General features: G+C 41.6%; 1 protein-coding gene across 4 annotated transcripts in view; it reads right to left on the bottom strand.

Annotated features, from left to right (window-relative positions):
- The window catches only part of LOC110978747 (high affinity 3',5'-cyclic-AMP phosphodiesterase 7A-like), an 89,887-nt gene that overhangs the window by 52,023 nt on the left and 18,215 nt on the right, over window positions 1–19,649 (bottom strand). Inside the window, exon 1 of one of the 4 annotated variants that reach the window (XM_022233989.2) lies at window positions 10,000–11,735. The exons of the other annotated variants lie outside the window; for them this stretch is intronic. Coding sequence (XP_022089681.2) covers window positions 10,000–10,053 — 54 coding nt within the window. The 5' untranslated portion in view covers window positions 10,054–11,735. Of the gene's footprint in view, window positions 1–9,999; window positions 11,736–19,649 lie in introns of those variants that run through there. 4 annotated transcript variants of the gene reach the window in all.

The raw sequence follows: 19,649 nt of genomic DNA, 5'->3' as shown, positions 1-19,649 counted from the left end.
AGTACTTCTCGGGGGCACAGCTTGTCGCCATGGAAATCGACGGTTCTACCTCTGCTGCTCATGTTGTGTGGGACTGAGAATTCCTTGCAGTGACCAAAGATGATGTGAGGAGCACACTTTGTGCATGTACATGTACTGTTCATGACAAACAATGTATGAGTACCGATATATATAATGTACACCACATGTTGCAGTTTAGCAAGTACACTCAACATGTACAAGTTCAACACTCAACATGTACATGTTCAACATGTACATATTTAACATGTTCACGTTCAACATTGAACATGTACATGTTTAACATTCAACATATACATATTCAACATTGAACATGTACATGTTCAACATTCAACATGTACATGTACTGGTACATGAACCCTAACATGAAACTAGTACAGTACATGAAAATGCAAATTTAAAGCTGAACTGTTTCCAAGTTCCCTGCAAAGAATTCCAAATATTTCCATTTTCATTTCAAACCAAAACTGACTGATTGCAAAATACCGAGGTGCAGGTTATCAACAGGACAATGCCTGTCATCGTTGCGAAGGTCGAAATACATGTATACCTATACATGTATACTTATCCTGTGATCACTCCGGTGAACACTTCCCATGAAGGGAGAGACCCAGCCGAGACAAAACAAGGCAGTGACAGAGACTCCATCAACTCTAAATCTGCCTAAGCACAAAAGGGATGAAAGAATGAATTCAGGCATGAAAACTACTCGGCAAGGTATTGAAGGCAACTCAATCTATTATTCATACACAACTTAGGTTTCTTGGTTTCTCAGAAAGTTATTCTATTTTCGCATTTTTCTTTTCTTTTTTTCCACCACTCCGACTGACTGTGGGACTTTCACAAATGGAATATGACGTACATGTACTTGCTGAATGAACAGCATACAAGACAAGTTCGTGCTACCTAGTGTTAAACCAACAATTTGAAGGGTTTAATCATCCTGTCACATTTAATTAAACACAATTAATTTGTAGTGATTGCACGGTGTAAGGAAAGGATTGAAGCAGTTAACACGATTAATGTGCATGCATGGAACATTATCCGTTTTCTGTCACCTGTATTTTAATTGCATGTTGTGTGAGTGAACAGATTTCACGTACATCATGCAGACTAGTCAATAAGAAAAGAGAATTAAACTTTTAAAAAATTGTTTTTTCGCTTTGCAAACAATTTTGCCACTGGTAACATGCATACATGTACATGTACATTTTTAAGCTTCAAATATCTGCACAAGATATTATTGCACCAGTTACAAATGACATTCAGACATAAATAGGGAATCATTTCCCGTGGTTCACATTTGGGTCTTACTTTGAACTACGGCAACATGTTTGCCATCTTTACAAAATTCTCACACTGGCTTGAAACCCAGAATTGCAGAGCTGACAGTCGCTTTCTTTTTCGCCCGGCAATTCTGCAGCTCATTTTGAGGGGGAGTAAGAGTTCGGGCGCTTGACATTTCGGTAAAGTCACACTGTATACCCCCAGCGCGGCCCACAGCAAAATGTCAGCACGCTTGCCCCAACATATGAACAGAAATGCCCAGCCATGCCATTCCCTTCACAAACAATCCCTCCCGCTATTCAGTGAGAGGGCTTTGCCCTTTCCTCGCGAACCCAACGCTCCTAAATGACTCCGACGTGTCGGCAGGCAAGGCTGTAATGAAGACATTTGGAACTTTTCTTTCGGCTTGTCAAAATGGTCGACTCGACCTACATGTACTACCTGTGGCACAGGAGATGAGTCCGTGTCACCCCCCCCCGACTCCCCCCCCCGGGAGAATTTGACATAGTTGTCTTTGCTGCCACAGCTCGGTGAAGCTAGCAAGCGGCAAATAGCCTTCAAAATTTATGGCCCCCACGTGCTCTAAACGGATTAATAAATTCCTCATTGATTGCGCTTCCTTGTTTAAAGTGTAATTCTTCTCAGCCAGCCGGTGCTCTTTTATTGATAAAAGAATCAAGTCAAGCAGATAAATGTGGTCGCCTCGTAGGCAATAACGGCACATCAGACTCAGGCCAAAAAAAAAGGGTGAGATGACGAATCTGCCGACAGGCTGCGATAGTCCACCAGATTAAACCCATCAATAATGAAAGAAAAGAAAAAAAAAGGGGGACGGATTTATTTGGACTTGATGAATTTTAGAGATTGGGTGGACGGCTTCAGCCTCTCAGAATGTACAATGTACTCGCGCATATACGTGTACGGATTTCAATAAAAAAAAATAAAACTTGGACGGAACAGGAATCCTGACCACATTTAGAATCAAAGCACACGTACATACATGTGTGTACAAACAAGAACCAACACAAGTTGGGCAAACAAGCCACATGTACTGTACCAGTACGTGTATGTGTACATAAGTGAACAGTAACGGTACAAATGCATGCGTGGGCTGGGCATTTTAAATACACGGGAAAAATTCACACTCAGTCCAGGGAAATGCATTACGGGTTATGCTGCCCACACACGACATGCTGGGATCCATCTTAAATATACATGTACCAGAGAGGCAGGAAATCATAATCAAATTATGCAAAAATGCAACACAATCTGGGAAGAAATCCGCAGAGATCTTGATTACCTATGAGAAAGGCAATGGCTACTGGTACATGCATACTGTTCCATGATAATACGCAGCACACTGCACACTTAACGATTTTAATGTCTGCATGGCATGCATTCTGGGATGCGTATACACGTACCGATACTAGTACATGTACATGAAACGTAACAGCCCAGAATACAACAATGTACTACTTAGTAGACAAATGTAGCATACAGCGTTGTCGCTTGTACGAGGACATGACCTTATTCCTCTCTTAAGCCACAAAATACAATAGCTACTTACACAATGGACCATACAATGCTCTGGCTCTATGAATGCACAACTTTATTGTTCTCTGTAAGTAAGTCTCTGTAAGTAACAATCGAGGGCCTAGCCTAGCCAGAAGTAGTAATTTGTAAATTAATTTTGGATTTTTGCCCTGCCCGATGTGTCTTTTAACACTGTATACTCAGTGTATGCCCCCAAAGGCTTGTGAAAAAACCACAAACGTACACGGGGGGGTAGGACTCGAACCCACGCCCTCCTGCTTACTAGTGCAGATGTCTCAACCACTCGACCACAGAGCTTACTGGTGTCGGCTGGCTGGTTCGAATCAGATGTACATGTAGCAGTGGGTACCGCGAACAACTATTTCAAAGATGGATTTGCGCCGGGGAGAAAATCCAAAATTAATTTACATCTCCCTGCCACAAATCCATCTTTGAAATAGTAATTTGTAGTCGGTCCTTCAGGCTCAGAATACTGCTTAGTATTTTAAAGTACTGAGTACTGCAAGCCAAATTTTATGCAGAACTGTTAGGGTTAAAGGGTACATGAACATGTAAAGTGTAAGCCCCTACACGGTAATCTTTCCTATTTGAAAGGCAGCGTAAAACTTCATGAAGCACAAGAACTCGCGTTGGAGTTTTAAAAAAAAGAGAAGCAAAGCTAATTCTTTCCATTTTTTTTTCCTCTTTGATTCAAATCAGGTACTGATGGCGGAAGCGGCTCTATAGATTTGTCCAAACATGGGAAGGGGGGGGGACTGGGAAGGCTGCAAAGGTCCTTAGGGTGAGAGGTGTGCTGTTCGTGCCCACACTGGGAAATGAGGTCCTTGTGATGATCGCCTCAAAGGACATCAGGCGATATCACAAGCACACATGCACATAATATGGGCGGAGGAGGTTATAGTACAGTATCTCATTCTGGCAATGGTGTTGATTAGAATTCTGATAATTCAAAGATGCCAAGATGGAGGTTAACTGAACATGAATTTAATTTGGTTGTAATTCAGTCAAGTAAAGATCCATTAATTTTTTCCAATGTGGCATACCATCATGTATGACTCAGGCAAGGAGGCACAAGATTGCTATCAGGAGATACATACATGTATAATGCAGAACATGTTGTCACAGTTTACCGGTACATTCTTGTTCTGTAAAGTACAATTACACATACCAAGTGAAGTTTAACTTTTAAGTTGAACAGCCACATGTACCAGTGCAACTGTGTACCGGTGTGAATACCGGTACCTTGCCATCAGTTAAACCTTTAAATCTCAATCGCTTTACGGGTGCTTGTACTATAGCGCATGCACGCACATCTCTGTCATGTATTCATTGGACTGAAATGAGTTTTTAAAAATGGCTGCATGCATTCCTTCCAAATTGACTTGATCTGAGAGCAGTATCTTAACCCTAAAGGCTCATGAGACTTTTTTCTTTGTTTCATCAACATGTACAATTCTGAATGTCAAGTCTTCATGTGCAATCTACATGTACATGTACATGTACATGTATGTATGTGCACGTACATATAAGCCTCACTGTCATGAAGTACATGTACATGTACTGCAGTACCGTACTCATATTTTGTTGACAGAAACTACACTAAGTATGAAGCACCACACCTGTAGGCCTACAGAGTTTGAATGCATTCAACACAACAAAAAGGACCTTCATATATCACAATTATGTGAAATCCTATTTTAGAGTAATAGAAATAGGTAACATTAGAATTTATTGCAAGGTGAAATGGATGAAGAAATGACAGTCAAATTAGCACTGGCAGTGGGCAGAAAAGGCAACTCAAGTCTTAACAGCTACTTGTACCAAATATTATTGTTACACAACCTTCCACAGCCCGCATTACTCCATGAGTACCTGGTGCCTGCACTTCTTCAGGGACCCAGACATCCAGGACCCAGATCTAATCTGACTGAGGCTGGAGCTCCATTGATGGACCTGAATTCTTGGGGCTGATTGCAAAGGCCGGGCGACGACAAAACGCTAACAAATGCCTGCCCCCACTGAGTACATGTACTGTCTCCCCATCTTTGCTCATTTTGTTAGCGGGCCTGGACCTCCATTGTCCAATGCCACAAAAGAGGGGATTGGGAGACGACGGAAGGGAATTGGCAACATGGTAATGTATAGGGCCAAATTACACGGTTGACTTCAAATAAGACTGTCCACTTCTGTTGATGACCCAGCACACAAGCTTTGTATGGACACAGTTAGAACGCTAAGCCTTGGTGTCAAGAAACCCGGGCTGCAAGGATTTCAAGGAGATGAGCTACAAACTCCAAGGACGAATGTCACTTAAAAAAAGTTCGCATATGTAACACAAAAATCAATGTACATGTACCGTGTATGTTTCCAAACTGAGTAACGACTTTGTAAAACTTAATGAAATGAAAACAAGCAATCTCTGAGACGGCCATTTTTGCCTAGCTAATAACACTGGACTGGTCCAAGATTTTAAGGCAGACACCTACACTTGATTGGTAAGACAGACACCAACTATATGCACATGTACCCAGGAAGGAAACAGGAAAAGAATTCAAGTGAGTTTTTTTACATTTGTACTCTGCAGATTAATCCAATGTCTCAAAAGATCCTAAGTCATTCAGAAATGCTAATTTTAACCAATTCTCAATTTTACTTGATACAAAAAAAAAAGAAAGAAAGCAAGAATGCAGAGTTCCGATGCCCCACAGAAAAACAACCTCCATCCTACAACTTCAACACCTGGTTCCAAAGAACTTGAGTACACCCCCATTCCTTTTACTAACATTCTTGTTTTACAACTTGGGGGTGGGGGCTTGGGGGAAGAGAACCAAAACTACCATGAGGTTGAGGCTGTTTTTTTCGTTACAATGCACTGTGTTCCAGAACTGTACTTTCCACCAACTTTCCCGATATCAGAGTGTTCAAATTCAAGCCACCACCTGGGCCAGTTTCATAGAGCTGCTTGAGTACAAACTCTGCTTAAGCGTGAAAAAAAAAACCTTACTTAAAAACAATGGTTACCAGCTCAAATACAATCCCAAAATAACATACATCACAAGTTTTGGCTGGCTACCTGATTTATCAAGCAAGGTTTTCCTGCACTTATTTTAGGCTTAAGCAGCTCTATGAAATGGGCCCAGCTGGTTACCCTCCCTTGGCTGTTTCATCAAACAGATGAAAACAGCCAACAATGGCTGAGATTTTTTGAAAATGAAATTCAGTTTACATAATTTTTTCTCTCTTTCTCCCTATTTTTTGGCTTTCCTGTAGAAGAGCCTACGTGTACCACAATTCTGGATCCTTCAAGTCTTTAGAAATTTGAATGAAATGCAAACAGCTATACAACCACCGAGCTGTACATGTACAGCACACTGTCTCTACGACCCGCGTGTCAAAATGTTCATTCCACATTTGACCACGATATGGAGTCATTGAGAGTAATCTGGGTGCCTCTACATGTATTACAAAAGCCCGCAATCGTGTTTGGAGACTTGGAGAAAATGACTCTCAGAAATTCTGGAATGTTTCCTATGCACATGCACGCGCCATTCGGAGTTTGCTCGTTGACTGGCTGTCTGACCGGCTGTCCTCTATCAGTCTATATGTTCACTGTACAGCTCACTCAACAATGACACATCCAACGCCCTGCACTGAGCATAGAGCAAGGAACAGTATGCACTGAGTTACTGCACATGTGCATGTTCCAGTACATGTAACTTAAAGAAAATATAAATGTTTCGAAGAAACTGCAACACTGTTGCTCCTTATACCTGGGATAACATCACAGTTTAGCTCATGAATGTGAATCTAATCAGCATAATAAAGTCCAAACAGCGCTGAAATAAACTCAGAAACAGCTGCATGTATATCAAGATTGGAATGTGGGCGCACCGGTACGCCCATGGACGGTACATGTACCTGGGCTCAAAGAGGCAATTTCAGGGTTTCCTTCCTCACACAGTATTTGAAACAGGAATTCTACTTACTGCATGAACCCTTTAAAGGATTTTATTTCCTATTAATTGTAAGGTAGGCTGACAGTCACAGGTATTAAGATGTACATGTAAGATAAAAGCAACTGCGCCCACTCTCCCCCAAGTACTGCTGTGTCGGTATCTGCCCAGTAATCTAAATCCTATTAATACCAGATAAACGAAGCAGGTGACCATTATCATCAATAGCACACCATCCTTGTCCTTCTGGGCATTTGCTGTGTGTGTGGGATTGTGTCCGTTCGTAAACAGGGAAATCTAGCCATATTTGACACCTGACCCTTGTATGCATATTACGATATAGACTGGCTTTCCTTAGTTTTCTGTTCTGCTAGAATTTTCGTTTATCATTGAATGCAACAGAACAGGAATCAGTTTGGGAAAAAAGTGAAAAGTAAATCTCTTCTGAGCTCAAGCAATCATTTAAATGCTTTGGCAGTGTGTGGCATTTGGCTGGTAACCCTAGTCAGTGGTAATTGTGTGGCCAAACTCTTTCCGCTACCACTACAGCCATGCAGTCTTGTAAGTGCTCAATTCCTGGTCAGTTCACAATTACGATGTTAGCTTTAATTTCTCTCATTCCCATGAAATGATGACACCATTATTCGAATGCCATCTGGGGACGGTGAAATGAAAGATTCAAATCCAGGCCACATACCGGCAGTGATATAAACTTGTAAGAACTTGACAACAAAAAGGTCCCAGGTCAAAACAATGTCATTCTGAGATGTTTGCATATTCACGTTTACATGTACAGTAGGTACATTGTACATGTACTGGTGAATTCACATCATGGATTCCCACAGTAAAACAGAATGCACAAAAACTCCTGTGCGTTCATTTTAACATCTCAGCAATACTGCCAATCACACAACTTCAATCGCCAAAATTTTGTCTTCTTCGCACGCACCGCGAGCAACGTTTCTCAAGTAATGGTGACGTCGAAGAAGTTTAGTCCGGACATGCCGGAAGGCATTCCCAATGTTATGACAATTACGATGTACATTGTACATGTATCTGTGCTGTGTAATTGACACTTGATTTCATCCAAGTCTAGCGGTTTTCACGTGATGTCACTTGACCGGCAAACGCAGCTCAAGAGGCACTCCCAGTCCTTAGTGGTATGTGCATTTTCGAATCTGCGTCCATCAGTTGGCAATTTCATGTACACCAGAATACCAGTATATATTGAATGCTGCCAGTCAAAAATCATGTGACTGAAAACCTCTACTTACATGTATATAAATTCCTATAACAATTTATGTAATAGACAACCGATGACATCTGACTGTCATACATTGTGCCGGTACAGTACATGTAGAATCTATGTATTTTGTACGGTCCCTGGATTTAACTGCACTGTCCCAAAACCAACGGTATGAGGGTACCTGCATCACCAAGACTTGTTTTCCAGGAAAACATACACATGCTGACAAAACTTGACAAATAACAACATAATCCCGCACCGAGATGGAAATAATTAACATCCACTCCGGCAGTAAAGCCTGTAACCAATGTTACTGGAAACGTTGCGGGCACAGGCCATTGAGTATGTACATGTACGACACAGAACGCTGCCTTACATGTACATGCCTTACTGAAAGATCAGGAACAGGCTAGAGCTGATCTGTATCTTGTGACAGCCAAAACTGAAAATTCCCACCGCCACAGGGAAAGTGGCTTTCTAAGCAAAAGTCAATACCAGATTACGTGAGTGAACTTAGAGTCGGGGGTTTGGGAGCAGTGGAGGGCCCGGGTGCATTCACGGTTCACTGAAGGTAAATTTAAAGAAACCACTGTGAAAATATCCATCTTTGTCAATCACATGAAACTGAATTTGCTGCCAAACATTCATATACATGTAAGTGAACAATGTTCACTTATTGTACACATCAAAATGAAAACTGCACAATCTGCACTACAAAAAGTGGCAGTAAGTAAATTTGTGAGGGAAATACCTGACCAGTAATCACTGCACACTGAACATGCACCTGTATTGCCCCTACTTTCAAAACGAGAAATTTAGTTGATCTGACGCTGGCAATTTGGTGAAATCGTATTGACCCAATCTACTGACATCAGCCCAATGACGATGATCTCTTTGGGGCCACATTTATCCAAACTGCTTTTTTCATTTTCTCTGAGAAGAAAAGGAAAGTTCACTCAACTTAAGTTTTTCTGGCTTCAAAGGTATAAAAAAAATATATGAATGTAAACAGTGTGGTGCTCGGTACACTCCAGCACATGTACAGCTGTTTCCCTCCTTTTTTTTCTTTTCATGGAAGGACAAATTTCAGGTGAATAAAAAAATCCTTAATTACATTCCACTTGAGGACTTGACAGTACTGTTCAGGCAGTTTGAGTTACATGCATGCACATGTACAAGCACAAACAAACTGGTGTTTGCTTTCATGCAGCGTATATGTACAGTGCACTGTAATTAATCGACCCTCCAATTTATGAATTCTGTTTTTAAGCAGAGACCAATTTAAAATACAATTTTCTTTAAAGTTGATGTTTGCATTTCAGTGAAATTTGTCACCTTGTGAAAATGGTAACAATATGGAGTTCATGTACCTCACCTAAGTAAGTGTTTGTCTTCCAATCATAACTGTCATCATCCTCACAAGCCAACACATGCCTTGGAGATGAATCAACCAAAGAAACTGCTCAAAATTGTTTAAGCAGCCGGGTATCTGTCCACAGCTAACATTCATCTTCACCCTGACTCCCTAGGGTGTGTTGCAAAATCATATTAAAATTGGAGGATTCAGGACTGCTAGGGTTAATCAAGGAATAGCCCTCGATACATTTTTCATCTCCATATCATTGATGGACTGCAGACTACCGCATTATAAAACAATGAAGAGCAACTGAAGAAAAATTCCAACAGTGAAAGAAGATAAAAGCCTAAAAGATATGAACCCTACATTTCAATAATAGGTTTTGCCCAAGCGCGTCAATTTACACATCGTAAGGAAAAACACAAAGGCATCATACACGTACTGTAGCAAAACACTGCACAGTGGAAATTAAAAAACTGGAAAATCTGTAATACCCCAAGAGCTCGGCGTAACTTAAAAAATTACCGACCACCTCGAAAACAATCCCGCATCTTTAGAAAAAACCAACTGAAGTGGCCACTTACCCCATCTTCTTCGTTGTTCATATTTTTCCTGATGACCATCAATGACCATCCCATGGGCAACTGGAAATGACCGGAGATATCCAAGGATGGGGAAGTACTCTGTCCGCTGGACAAGCAAGACCCACAACAACTCCACCTGGCACGTGGATATCAATCCTTAAATGTACATGTACCGTATATCTAGTCCAGTGCCTCCGAAAAATGCACTTTTGAAGGGGCCATTCTAAATGATCTTGTACTTTCCATGCTTGGAGTGTATTCAAGAATTGTACTCTGTCAGGTCCCAGGCCAAATGAACACTGAGTATTTATTACAAAAGAAAAAAGTTTCTAGAGAAATGATCTGCTGGTTCCAAGAATCAATGACGTTTTTGCAGCCCAGACGTGTGCTCAAGGATGTCAAGCAAATGGGCAAAGTCATTCCCACTGGACAGACCTGATCCAGCGTGAAACATTTCTTGACTGGATCAGCTACACGATGGCCCTGAACCGCAGAGAGCAAGGACCTGATGCAACTGCCCACGCAACCGTACCATCCCCTGGTCGGAAGTACAATGGAGAAAATTTTTCTGGCTTCTGACGCAGTCAGTGCAAACACACAGTGAAACCTGAAGACCCCGGCCGCGTACGGTCTCCCTACCTGTACCTGTGGCCTCTCCTGACAACAGCACACAAGGATTTAACAGTAACACACACACACACAAGCTGAGCTCCCTAGCAGAATCGCATCTCCGATCAAGCGACCGTAGTCAGCACCCTTATCACGTCGCCATGACAACCGGACATTTCTGAACACTGAGCCAGGAAGTGGTTTCTACAGGCCCAGTCAAATTCAAGGCTCAGTGGGCCCGAGAGCCAAAGCAAGCACAGAGAAGCAGGAGGGGGGGTTGGGCCGTACTGAAGTGACGGACGATACAATTCTGAGTGCATGCAGATGCTGATGCTGTCTTGCTGACCCAAACAGCTCACTGTAAAGTAATGTTGAGGCAGGTGGTCAGAGGACACCTGCCAATTTGAAGAACGTGATGGGAAGTACCAGTAGATTTCAGCAATCTACAAACATATCATAACAGTATATGATTGCTTTCAGTGGTCTGTAGAGCCCATCCAAAATACAGGTGTACATGTATTTCAACCAGCCCGGCGGTTACCAATCTACTCTGTGCGACTCTCCAGCCTTGTTTCAATCCTCAGTCACGGCGACAGATGTCTCTGGTTATCTCAGATCCGTGAAAAAAAAAGAAACCATTGCATTCGCTGTACGTTTCATATTCAACTACGTGTACAAGCCGAGTGAGTGTAGGCAGAAAGATTCCTTCAGTGAACGTGTACACAAATACATTTCATAAGTGCATGTGTAGTGTAACAAGTATCCACAGTGGCCGACAAATCCTACTGCAAAAGCTCTCTGACGACTTTGGCGGACCAGCACATAATGACAGTAAATAGCTCACTGCTCCACTCGCCTGCCCCGACCAGTGAAGGAGTAACCGGGAATGCAGGCACACTGACATTTGCGTTCTGACCACGTTCTGCCACCACCGCCGGCCAACTGCCAGGCACAACAGGTCCCATCCAGTGCAGAGTGGACGGCCCAGGGAGCCCCTGACAACTAGACCATTGTCATGGATTGTGGCAGGGGCATCATTGGTTACTGTGACTCTGTTTGTTAATGGGATCAAGCCCGAGGCTACCTACATGTACATGTAGGCTGTACCCAGCATGACCGGCATACAGTATGTGGTTTGACCACTGAATGAGCATTGATGCTTGCCTGTTGATGCATGAAAGAGTTTTCAATGGCCCAGTGCCAACCATGGGGATCAGTGGTAAAGTCATTAATACAAAAAAAACCACAGCATATACAGGGTTTGCAGATGGGACAAAATGAAGGTCGGTTACAATGGAAGAACAATTCTAGTCTGTGTGCTGATGCCCTTTTTTTCAGTTCTCATTGGGGAATGGAGTCTACTTTGATTGTGGTCTCCGTCCATGTACATTTTGTTGAGAATTCTGTTGAGGGTGGGTAATGAACAAGTACGGGGTACACTGTGTTGGACACCAGACTCTAATCAGAGGAGGGAATCATGGGTGATAGGACAGAGCTCAAGAAAGCCTCTGTGAGACTCTGCAAGTCAGAACACAGGAGAACAGAGCTGGGCAGAACACAGAATATCTTCAGAGGGCACCAAAGCAGGACAACTGAATACATCATGTAGACAGAAGGATATAGCACGGGAGACAATCCCGGCAGGACCCAGCTCAAGAAAACGATGGGAAAACAGAGCACAGAAGACCACATGACAGCTATTGGTACCGGTCTGTGTGGGACAGCAACAGCAGATCACAACAGCAACAATAGAGCCGTGTACAGCTCTAAAAAACAGTGCACAGCAGACGAAGTGACAGAGAGCAGAAAAGATCAAGGCCGGATAAAACGATGCTGCTCCAAAATGAAAGGATATGCAGTACAACCTGAATGAGATTGGAAATTAAAACACATACAATAAATGTATTCCACCAAGACAATGTTGTATCACAAGAAATACGATCAAATATAAAGTATATGTACACTGTACATGTGGCATCAACACGAGGCAGTCCTCTTTTGCACAAAAAGAACGGCACATAGCACCAATTAAACAAAAGTCACACAAGAGAAACTGACGGCACAGTCACCAGAGGGCGCTATTTCAAGCTAACTGGTCACCCTGGCCGGGATGGAACTATTCAAGACAGTCTCAATGAAACAATGAAAGAGGGCGCCTGTCAAGTTTAGTGCGAGGCTACTTGAGGGATTCTTGAGAATTTTTGTTTCCCCTGAATTCCAGCCTGGTGAGCTGGTACCGGAACACTGACAGTGACAAGTCACAGGCAGGAAAACTATACCAGGAACATCAAAATGTACATTTGTACCCTGCATGTACATGTGTCTTGCATGAAGCTTTTAATCTATGGATCCAGATATTATACACGCCCGCAGGAACAGGGGATGCTGTGGGTGCTGAAGCACCCCTAACTTGTGCTGGTGTACAAAATAGCACCCCAACTTTGACCACATTAAGCCACAAATATATGATCAAACTCATCAATGTCAGAGATTCACCGAAAAACCCTCGATATTTATGATTTTACAACCTCAGCACCCCTTAGGTAAATGTTTCAGCTTGACCAGTTACACATTTGTACATGTATATCTTTCAAAATGAAAGATGTGAATTGTGGAATGTACATGTAGTCAACATTGTCAAAAAGCAGCATGCATTTCAAAAATTACATTCCAATTTTTTGAGATGATACCCTTTACTTTGTGAAAAAGCCCCTTCAGCAAAACAACCCTCTTACCGGACTATTACAGCATAACTGACCCATACGGATTGACCCGATAACTATGGTACACACTGTGGAAATTATCTGATGAACGCATGTCATGTATGTATAAAACATGGGGATGAAGGCAAGATCGCTTTGTACTTCAACAAAACCTGCACATGTACTGAAAGGTGCAACTTCATTCAACTGATAACTCCTTTACTAAAACAAAGGGAAACATATCCCGTACATGTATTTCAATTTATCTGCCTTGGTTGCCATGCCATGGTCCAGTCCCAATATGACCCATAATTCAAGGCTGCCAGCTGTGGTAATAACATGACTATAACCACCAATTGCCGTGGAAACTCTTCCACCGACAACTTAATAGCAAATCTGTCATTGTCAATCATGCCCCACAATGCAGTACACCGGCGGCCGGCCCGAGTGCACCGCGCTCATTAGCATACATGTCTGGCCAGACCAGCAGCGATCATTTAAAGATTGATATGGCTGCATTCATGTCTGCCGATACTCATTATCCATAATTCAGTGAGCTTGACAATCGTCACTTGGACTTACAGTTAAGCCCAAAATTATTCAGACCTTATGTGGAAATTGATATTTTCATATTTTAGTGTATGAAATGGAGGATTGAGAACACTTTGGTTTTATTCCATTTTATTTATGCTAGAATACAAATCAATGCATCAATTTGGGTTTCTTTAGTGTCGACTTTAAGGTTACATAATCAACGTTTTTGGTTCTTATGCATGTCTATAAGTATGCTTACCCCATGACTGATTACGAAATTCAGGCTTTTGTTGGTGTCTGAACAAGTGGTTATTGGTATGAATGTCATTCCCCCAATTTTTTTACTTACTCTTATGCGATCACATTTAGCTGTGTTGTAATCAATTGGCCTAAATTCAGTGGAGTCAGTGCTTTCATTCTCACTTCATGGTCAGCAGCACAACCATTGACATGGCAAAGAAGAAAAAACTGGGTGACGACCTTCGGCGGCGCATTGTGAATGGTCACAAGGACGGCAAAGGCCATCAAGCTATTTCAAAGCAATTTCAAGTTCCAGTGGCAACAGTACAAAGCATAATCAGCACGTACAAGGAGTTTCGCATGGTCAAGAATCTCAAGGGACGGGGTCGGAAGCCAAAGATGACGCCAAGACTGGCCCGAAAAGTTGTGCGAGAGGCCAGCAACAATCCTCGGATCACTACCAAGGCCATACTGAAAAATTTGAGCGGCTCTGGGACCAACATATCAAGACAGGCACTCCAGCGGACATTGCACAATGGGGGCCTTCGTGGATGCCGGCCAAGGAAGACTCCACTCCTGCAGCCCAGGCAGGTAAAAGCCCATTGAACCTTTGCAAAAGCACATATTGACAGAAATCCAAGCTTTTGGTCATCAATGCTACGGTGTGACGAGACAAAAATGGAGCTTTTTGGGCACAGGGATGTGGCATTTGTTTGGAGAAGGCAACGTGAAGTGTTCAAACCGAAGAACACGGTCCCAACAGTCAAGCACGGTGCTTTGGGGATGTTCCTCCGCCAGTGGGCCTGGCAATCTTGTCAAAGTAGATGGCATCCTAAAAAAGGAGCAATACGTCGAGATACTGGAGCAAAATGTCAAACAGTTGGCAGGAAAACTTGACATAGGGCAGCACTGGATGTTCCAACAGGACAATGACCCCAAACACATGGCAAAAGTTGTCAAGAAATGGTTCAAGGAGACCCATGTGAATGTTTTGGACTGGCCAAGTCAGAGCCAGGAGAGCGATGTGAATGTTTTGGACTGGCCAAGTCAGAGCCCAGATCTGAACCCAATCGCAAATCTATGGAAAGAGCTTAAGGCTCAAGTTGGAGCAAGAAGACCTTCTACCTCATCGACTTGGAGACCTTCGCAAAAGAGGAGTGGGCGAATTTTCCTATCGAGGTCTGTAGGAACTTGATCAGCAACTATCAGAACCGTTTGGAGGCTGTAATTGCAAGCAAAGGCTATGCCACTGGTTATTAGTCATGGGGTATACATGAATACGTATGTACGTGCATAAAAACCAAAAATGTTGATTGTGTAACCTTTAAGTTGACAATTAAGACACCAAAATTGCTGCATTGCTTTGTATTCTACCATAAATAAAATGGAATAAAACCAAAGTGTTCTCAGCCCTCCATTTCATACACTAAAATATGAAAATATCAATTTCCACATAGAGTATGAATAATTTTGGGCTTAACTGTCCATATACATTGTAGGCTACATTTTCCTATTTTGAAACAAGCCTATGATGTCACAACACTTCATGTGCTATGATGCTCATTGTAAAGAAAAATTCAATAACTGGTCGCCTGTACATGTACATGTAGCGTGAAAATTATCAGTTGGACTTGGGCTACTTTTTTTTTTGAAAGTTTGAAAAACAAACTCTCCAATATTCTTACAGAACTTAATCAACTGAACTGTCAAAATATACACGTCTGAATGTGAGACAAAAATGGGAAAAAACATGAAGCACACTGTAAGTAAGTAATTCTATAAATTCAGGGTCCAAAAATGCAACTTTTTTGTGTCCCTGTTTCAACTTATGTGAATGCAATTGACATGGAAATAACTGTTTACTGAAAACGACTTCAAACTACAGGTGCACGTACTTTTATTTGTCTGGCAGGTTATCTGCACTTTAAAAAAAAAATTCAATTGAACTTATAGAACAAAATTATACCGGTATGTCAGATGTGACACAGACACCCAAAAAAATTGGATCCAAAATTTCTAGAATGACCCAAATACACTTGTATGTACAATAACATGCAAAGATGAAGCCACACCATACATGCACCTGTACATATGTAGGCAATGAGTTATGCTCTGGTATGGTTACTAGCAAGGACTGTAAACACTGTGTGTAAATGTATAGCAAACATACTCTTGCTGTGTAGGGTACCATACACACATACAGCAAATGTACTGTACATGCATGAGAAGGGGGGGATTCAGTTCTGACCAAAAAGGAACATCTGAAATTTCTGCCCCCGCACAGAAATGTCACAAATATTTCTGAGGATTGGGAGTACTCTTTGAACTCTAAAAGACAGAAAATTTCCCACTGTCGGCATGAACCTTCCCCTCTTCTGACTGAATGAACATGTATGGAGAAGAATAGCTGGTGCTAAAATACAGGTGAACATTGAGAATTCACAGGTCTGCACTTTTGCAGGAAGTGGTTTGTCTCAGACTATTACACTGGGGAGTAATTTTCCCTTCTAAATCATCTAGTCCCTGCGTTCAGTCTTTGGAAATAACAAAGCCACATCCCTCTGGGCATCACGCTCTCACAAACCAAGCTGTTCAGTTTACCCTCTCCTTCATTATAACACATCGCACAACCAGTTATTCTGTTCCAAGCCTTGACTGGCTAACAGCAAAAACCATCCCAAATATTAAGATGAAACAAACATGTACATGTACATTAAGGCTGTGCTGAATATTCGATCTATTATCAAATATTTGAATATTTGAATGTAAAATTCATGAAAATGGAGAATTTTATTTGTTTTAAATGAAAAAAAGCCACGGAGGATTATTTAAAGCAAATCCAAATGAAAAGTGACAGAAATCTTACGACGATTCAAAAACTAAATTATTCATTAAACAATTTAAAAGGAATAGAAATTTTCCACAGGGCAAGAAGTTTTGTTTGTCTCTTAAATCTCGCTAAATTATGGCTAGAGATGCTCCTTGACGTGAGAATAGTGATTCAATGTTATGTACCATTGTTTGCATTACTGGTTTGTTCATGAACAATCTGTACGACCGAATAATCAGACATTCAATCAAATTGAAGGTCGAATATCTGAATAATGAATTATTCGCATTGACTCAGCTTTAATGTACATATGCTTGCATCTACATACAGTGTCCAATATGTCCATGTGTAACTCGAAAGGTATTGGTGAAGTTATGTAAACGTATAAGAGACAAAGCTTGTATGAACTTGAATGTTTCTATTACAATCCCCAGTTAACATGCAATGCACATGTTCATGTACAATACATGTACGAACATACGTGCAATGACAAGGCAAAGTCGCAATTGAATATATTTGACCTTTAACTCAAATTTAAATATTCCGACCTACAAATTTCCCACAAAAGCAGAACCCAGCATGTTTTCGGAAAGCGTAAACAACGAAAACCTTCACGGAAAAGTTCCAGTGCCAGACCTACACTGCATTCAGCTCATTTAATGTTTATTCATAACACTTTGAAATTGCTGATTTTAGAATGCAATATTGAAAAAAAAAATTCTCCTTTTTATTTCATTGATTTTCCAAAAAACAACATTCTGCAAAAAAGTTAAGTTACCAATGACATATACATTTTGTATGCTTTATCTTTTATAGGAAGCACAATGCCCTTTGTCAGTGACAAGAAATATGCCCTCCAAACCTTCCTAAAGCAGTAAATACACATGGGAGTGATTCACAGTACAGTGCGTCCCCTGCATAATTTACCCCTCAAGGTCAATCTCTGGCTTACAGGTAGACAATGGGGAGTCAGGGTGGCGTAGTGGTTCTTTCCTCACCTGCCACCTCTGCGGTCCAGGGATTTGGTCCAGGTTTGAATCCCAGCCTGGTCCACATGTGGATTGGGTTTTCAGTCCCTACCTGATTCCATGGGTTTTACCTAGAATATTCCATTGGGGTTTTCTTCCCATCTCTAAAACTGTAACTGATTCTTACTATCTCCTCTCTACAGGTCTCTTCAGGCTTGTGAGGTACAGTGCCTGGGGCACTTTTGATGAATCCTTGGTGTCATTACCAGACATGCCAGAAATGATTAATAATAATAATAATAATGGTAAGTACAGAAGTCTTCAGTGGCTGCATTGCTTTAAAGATGGGGGAAATCTAAAAAGTGGGGCTGATGCAAGTCAACGAATGGAAGAAATGTTCAAATGACTATGCCGTCCAAAGACAAGAGAACTTTGCTACCTTTGCTTGTGAATGAATGAGTGACCAAGATTTAGAGTCATGCATGTTATTTTTGTGTGATCAAAATGTCACAGAGTCCCGATACATCTATGTCAACCTTTTCCCACAATGCATTGCACACTTCCATTAATTTGAGCACTTCGATTTTGAAGGATCTGAGAATTTTGAAATTTGAAAGAAAGAGGCCGCCCCCCCCGAAAAATGTTCTGCCAAGCTGCAACACAATTCCACTGGCACAATCCAGCTTCGCTCGCAAGTGTAGCCTACATGTACACCTGCACCCAAACTTCATCAGCCAAGCACATCTCAGTCAAGCAAAGAACCACTTCCAGACATTTTCTCGTCCCCCGATGAAGATGATGAAAGGCCGGCCGAGATGCGCATCAATGATTAAACCGCAAGAACACCCTGGGCCTTTCTGAGGTTGAGGATTCCGAAAAGAAGGGGGGTTGGGAATGATTGTTGGAGGACAGAGGCGCTTGACAAGCAAGTCCATTTGACTTTATTAAATTCTCGGAGATGCTGTCAGCGAAGGAATAATTATGATACAGTGCATACACAAAAGCACGACGTACCGTTCTTGGATGAGATGTTAAATATATTGCATGCACGTACGGAACATGTACATGTACAATGTAGCCATACTGGTACCGTATAAAAATGTTCTGCAACAAATTCAATGCCCAAAAAACTGACTTACACACTGTACAAGTACCACAAACTCAGAAAATATTTGATTTCTGTGGCCTACACGTATTCATTAACACAGATCAGCAATGGGTACATTAATTACATGATGCAAAATTGCAATTTTTTGGGGTTGGAAGTCACATAGTCTTCCTGTAGCTACATGTACAATGTACAGGTGTACCCTGGTGCTTGTGTGTAAAAGTAGTTGATAAAAAAATTCACTTGAAAACTCATTAATTGCACATTCCAACCTCTAGCTACATTTTAGTCAGTACGCTCAAACCATCTTCAGAGCGAGGGGCAAGTCTGTGAGTGGATTCTAGATGCTCATGTCCTTTGCAGTTTGTCTTATTGAATCAGTAATGATGCTTACTAACACCAGAATAAATGTTAGTGCTACCCACACTGTACTATGGTATTTGTATATACATGTACATATATATACAAAAATATACCTTCGTAATCCTATGTGTGTACACTGCATGTTACTTGTATACATTATGTAGAATACATTGGACAGTATACAATATGCTAGTGTCCCATCAGGCTTTCTCTAAGGAGGCAGGGAAGCTGGCATGTACAAAGAGGATTGAGGGCGCCGATATTTATAATTTTTTGGGAGGGGCGGGCATACAGCA

Source organism: Acanthaster planci, linkage group LG18, assembly GCF_054643075.1.
Source record: "Acanthaster planci isolate LZ-2023a linkage group LG18, COTS_SCS, whole genome shotgun sequence".
Lineage (NCBI taxonomy): Eukaryota > Metazoa > Echinodermata > Asteroidea > Valvatida > Acanthasteridae > Acanthaster > Acanthaster planci.
This window is presented reverse-complemented; position numbering and strand designations above follow the sequence as displayed.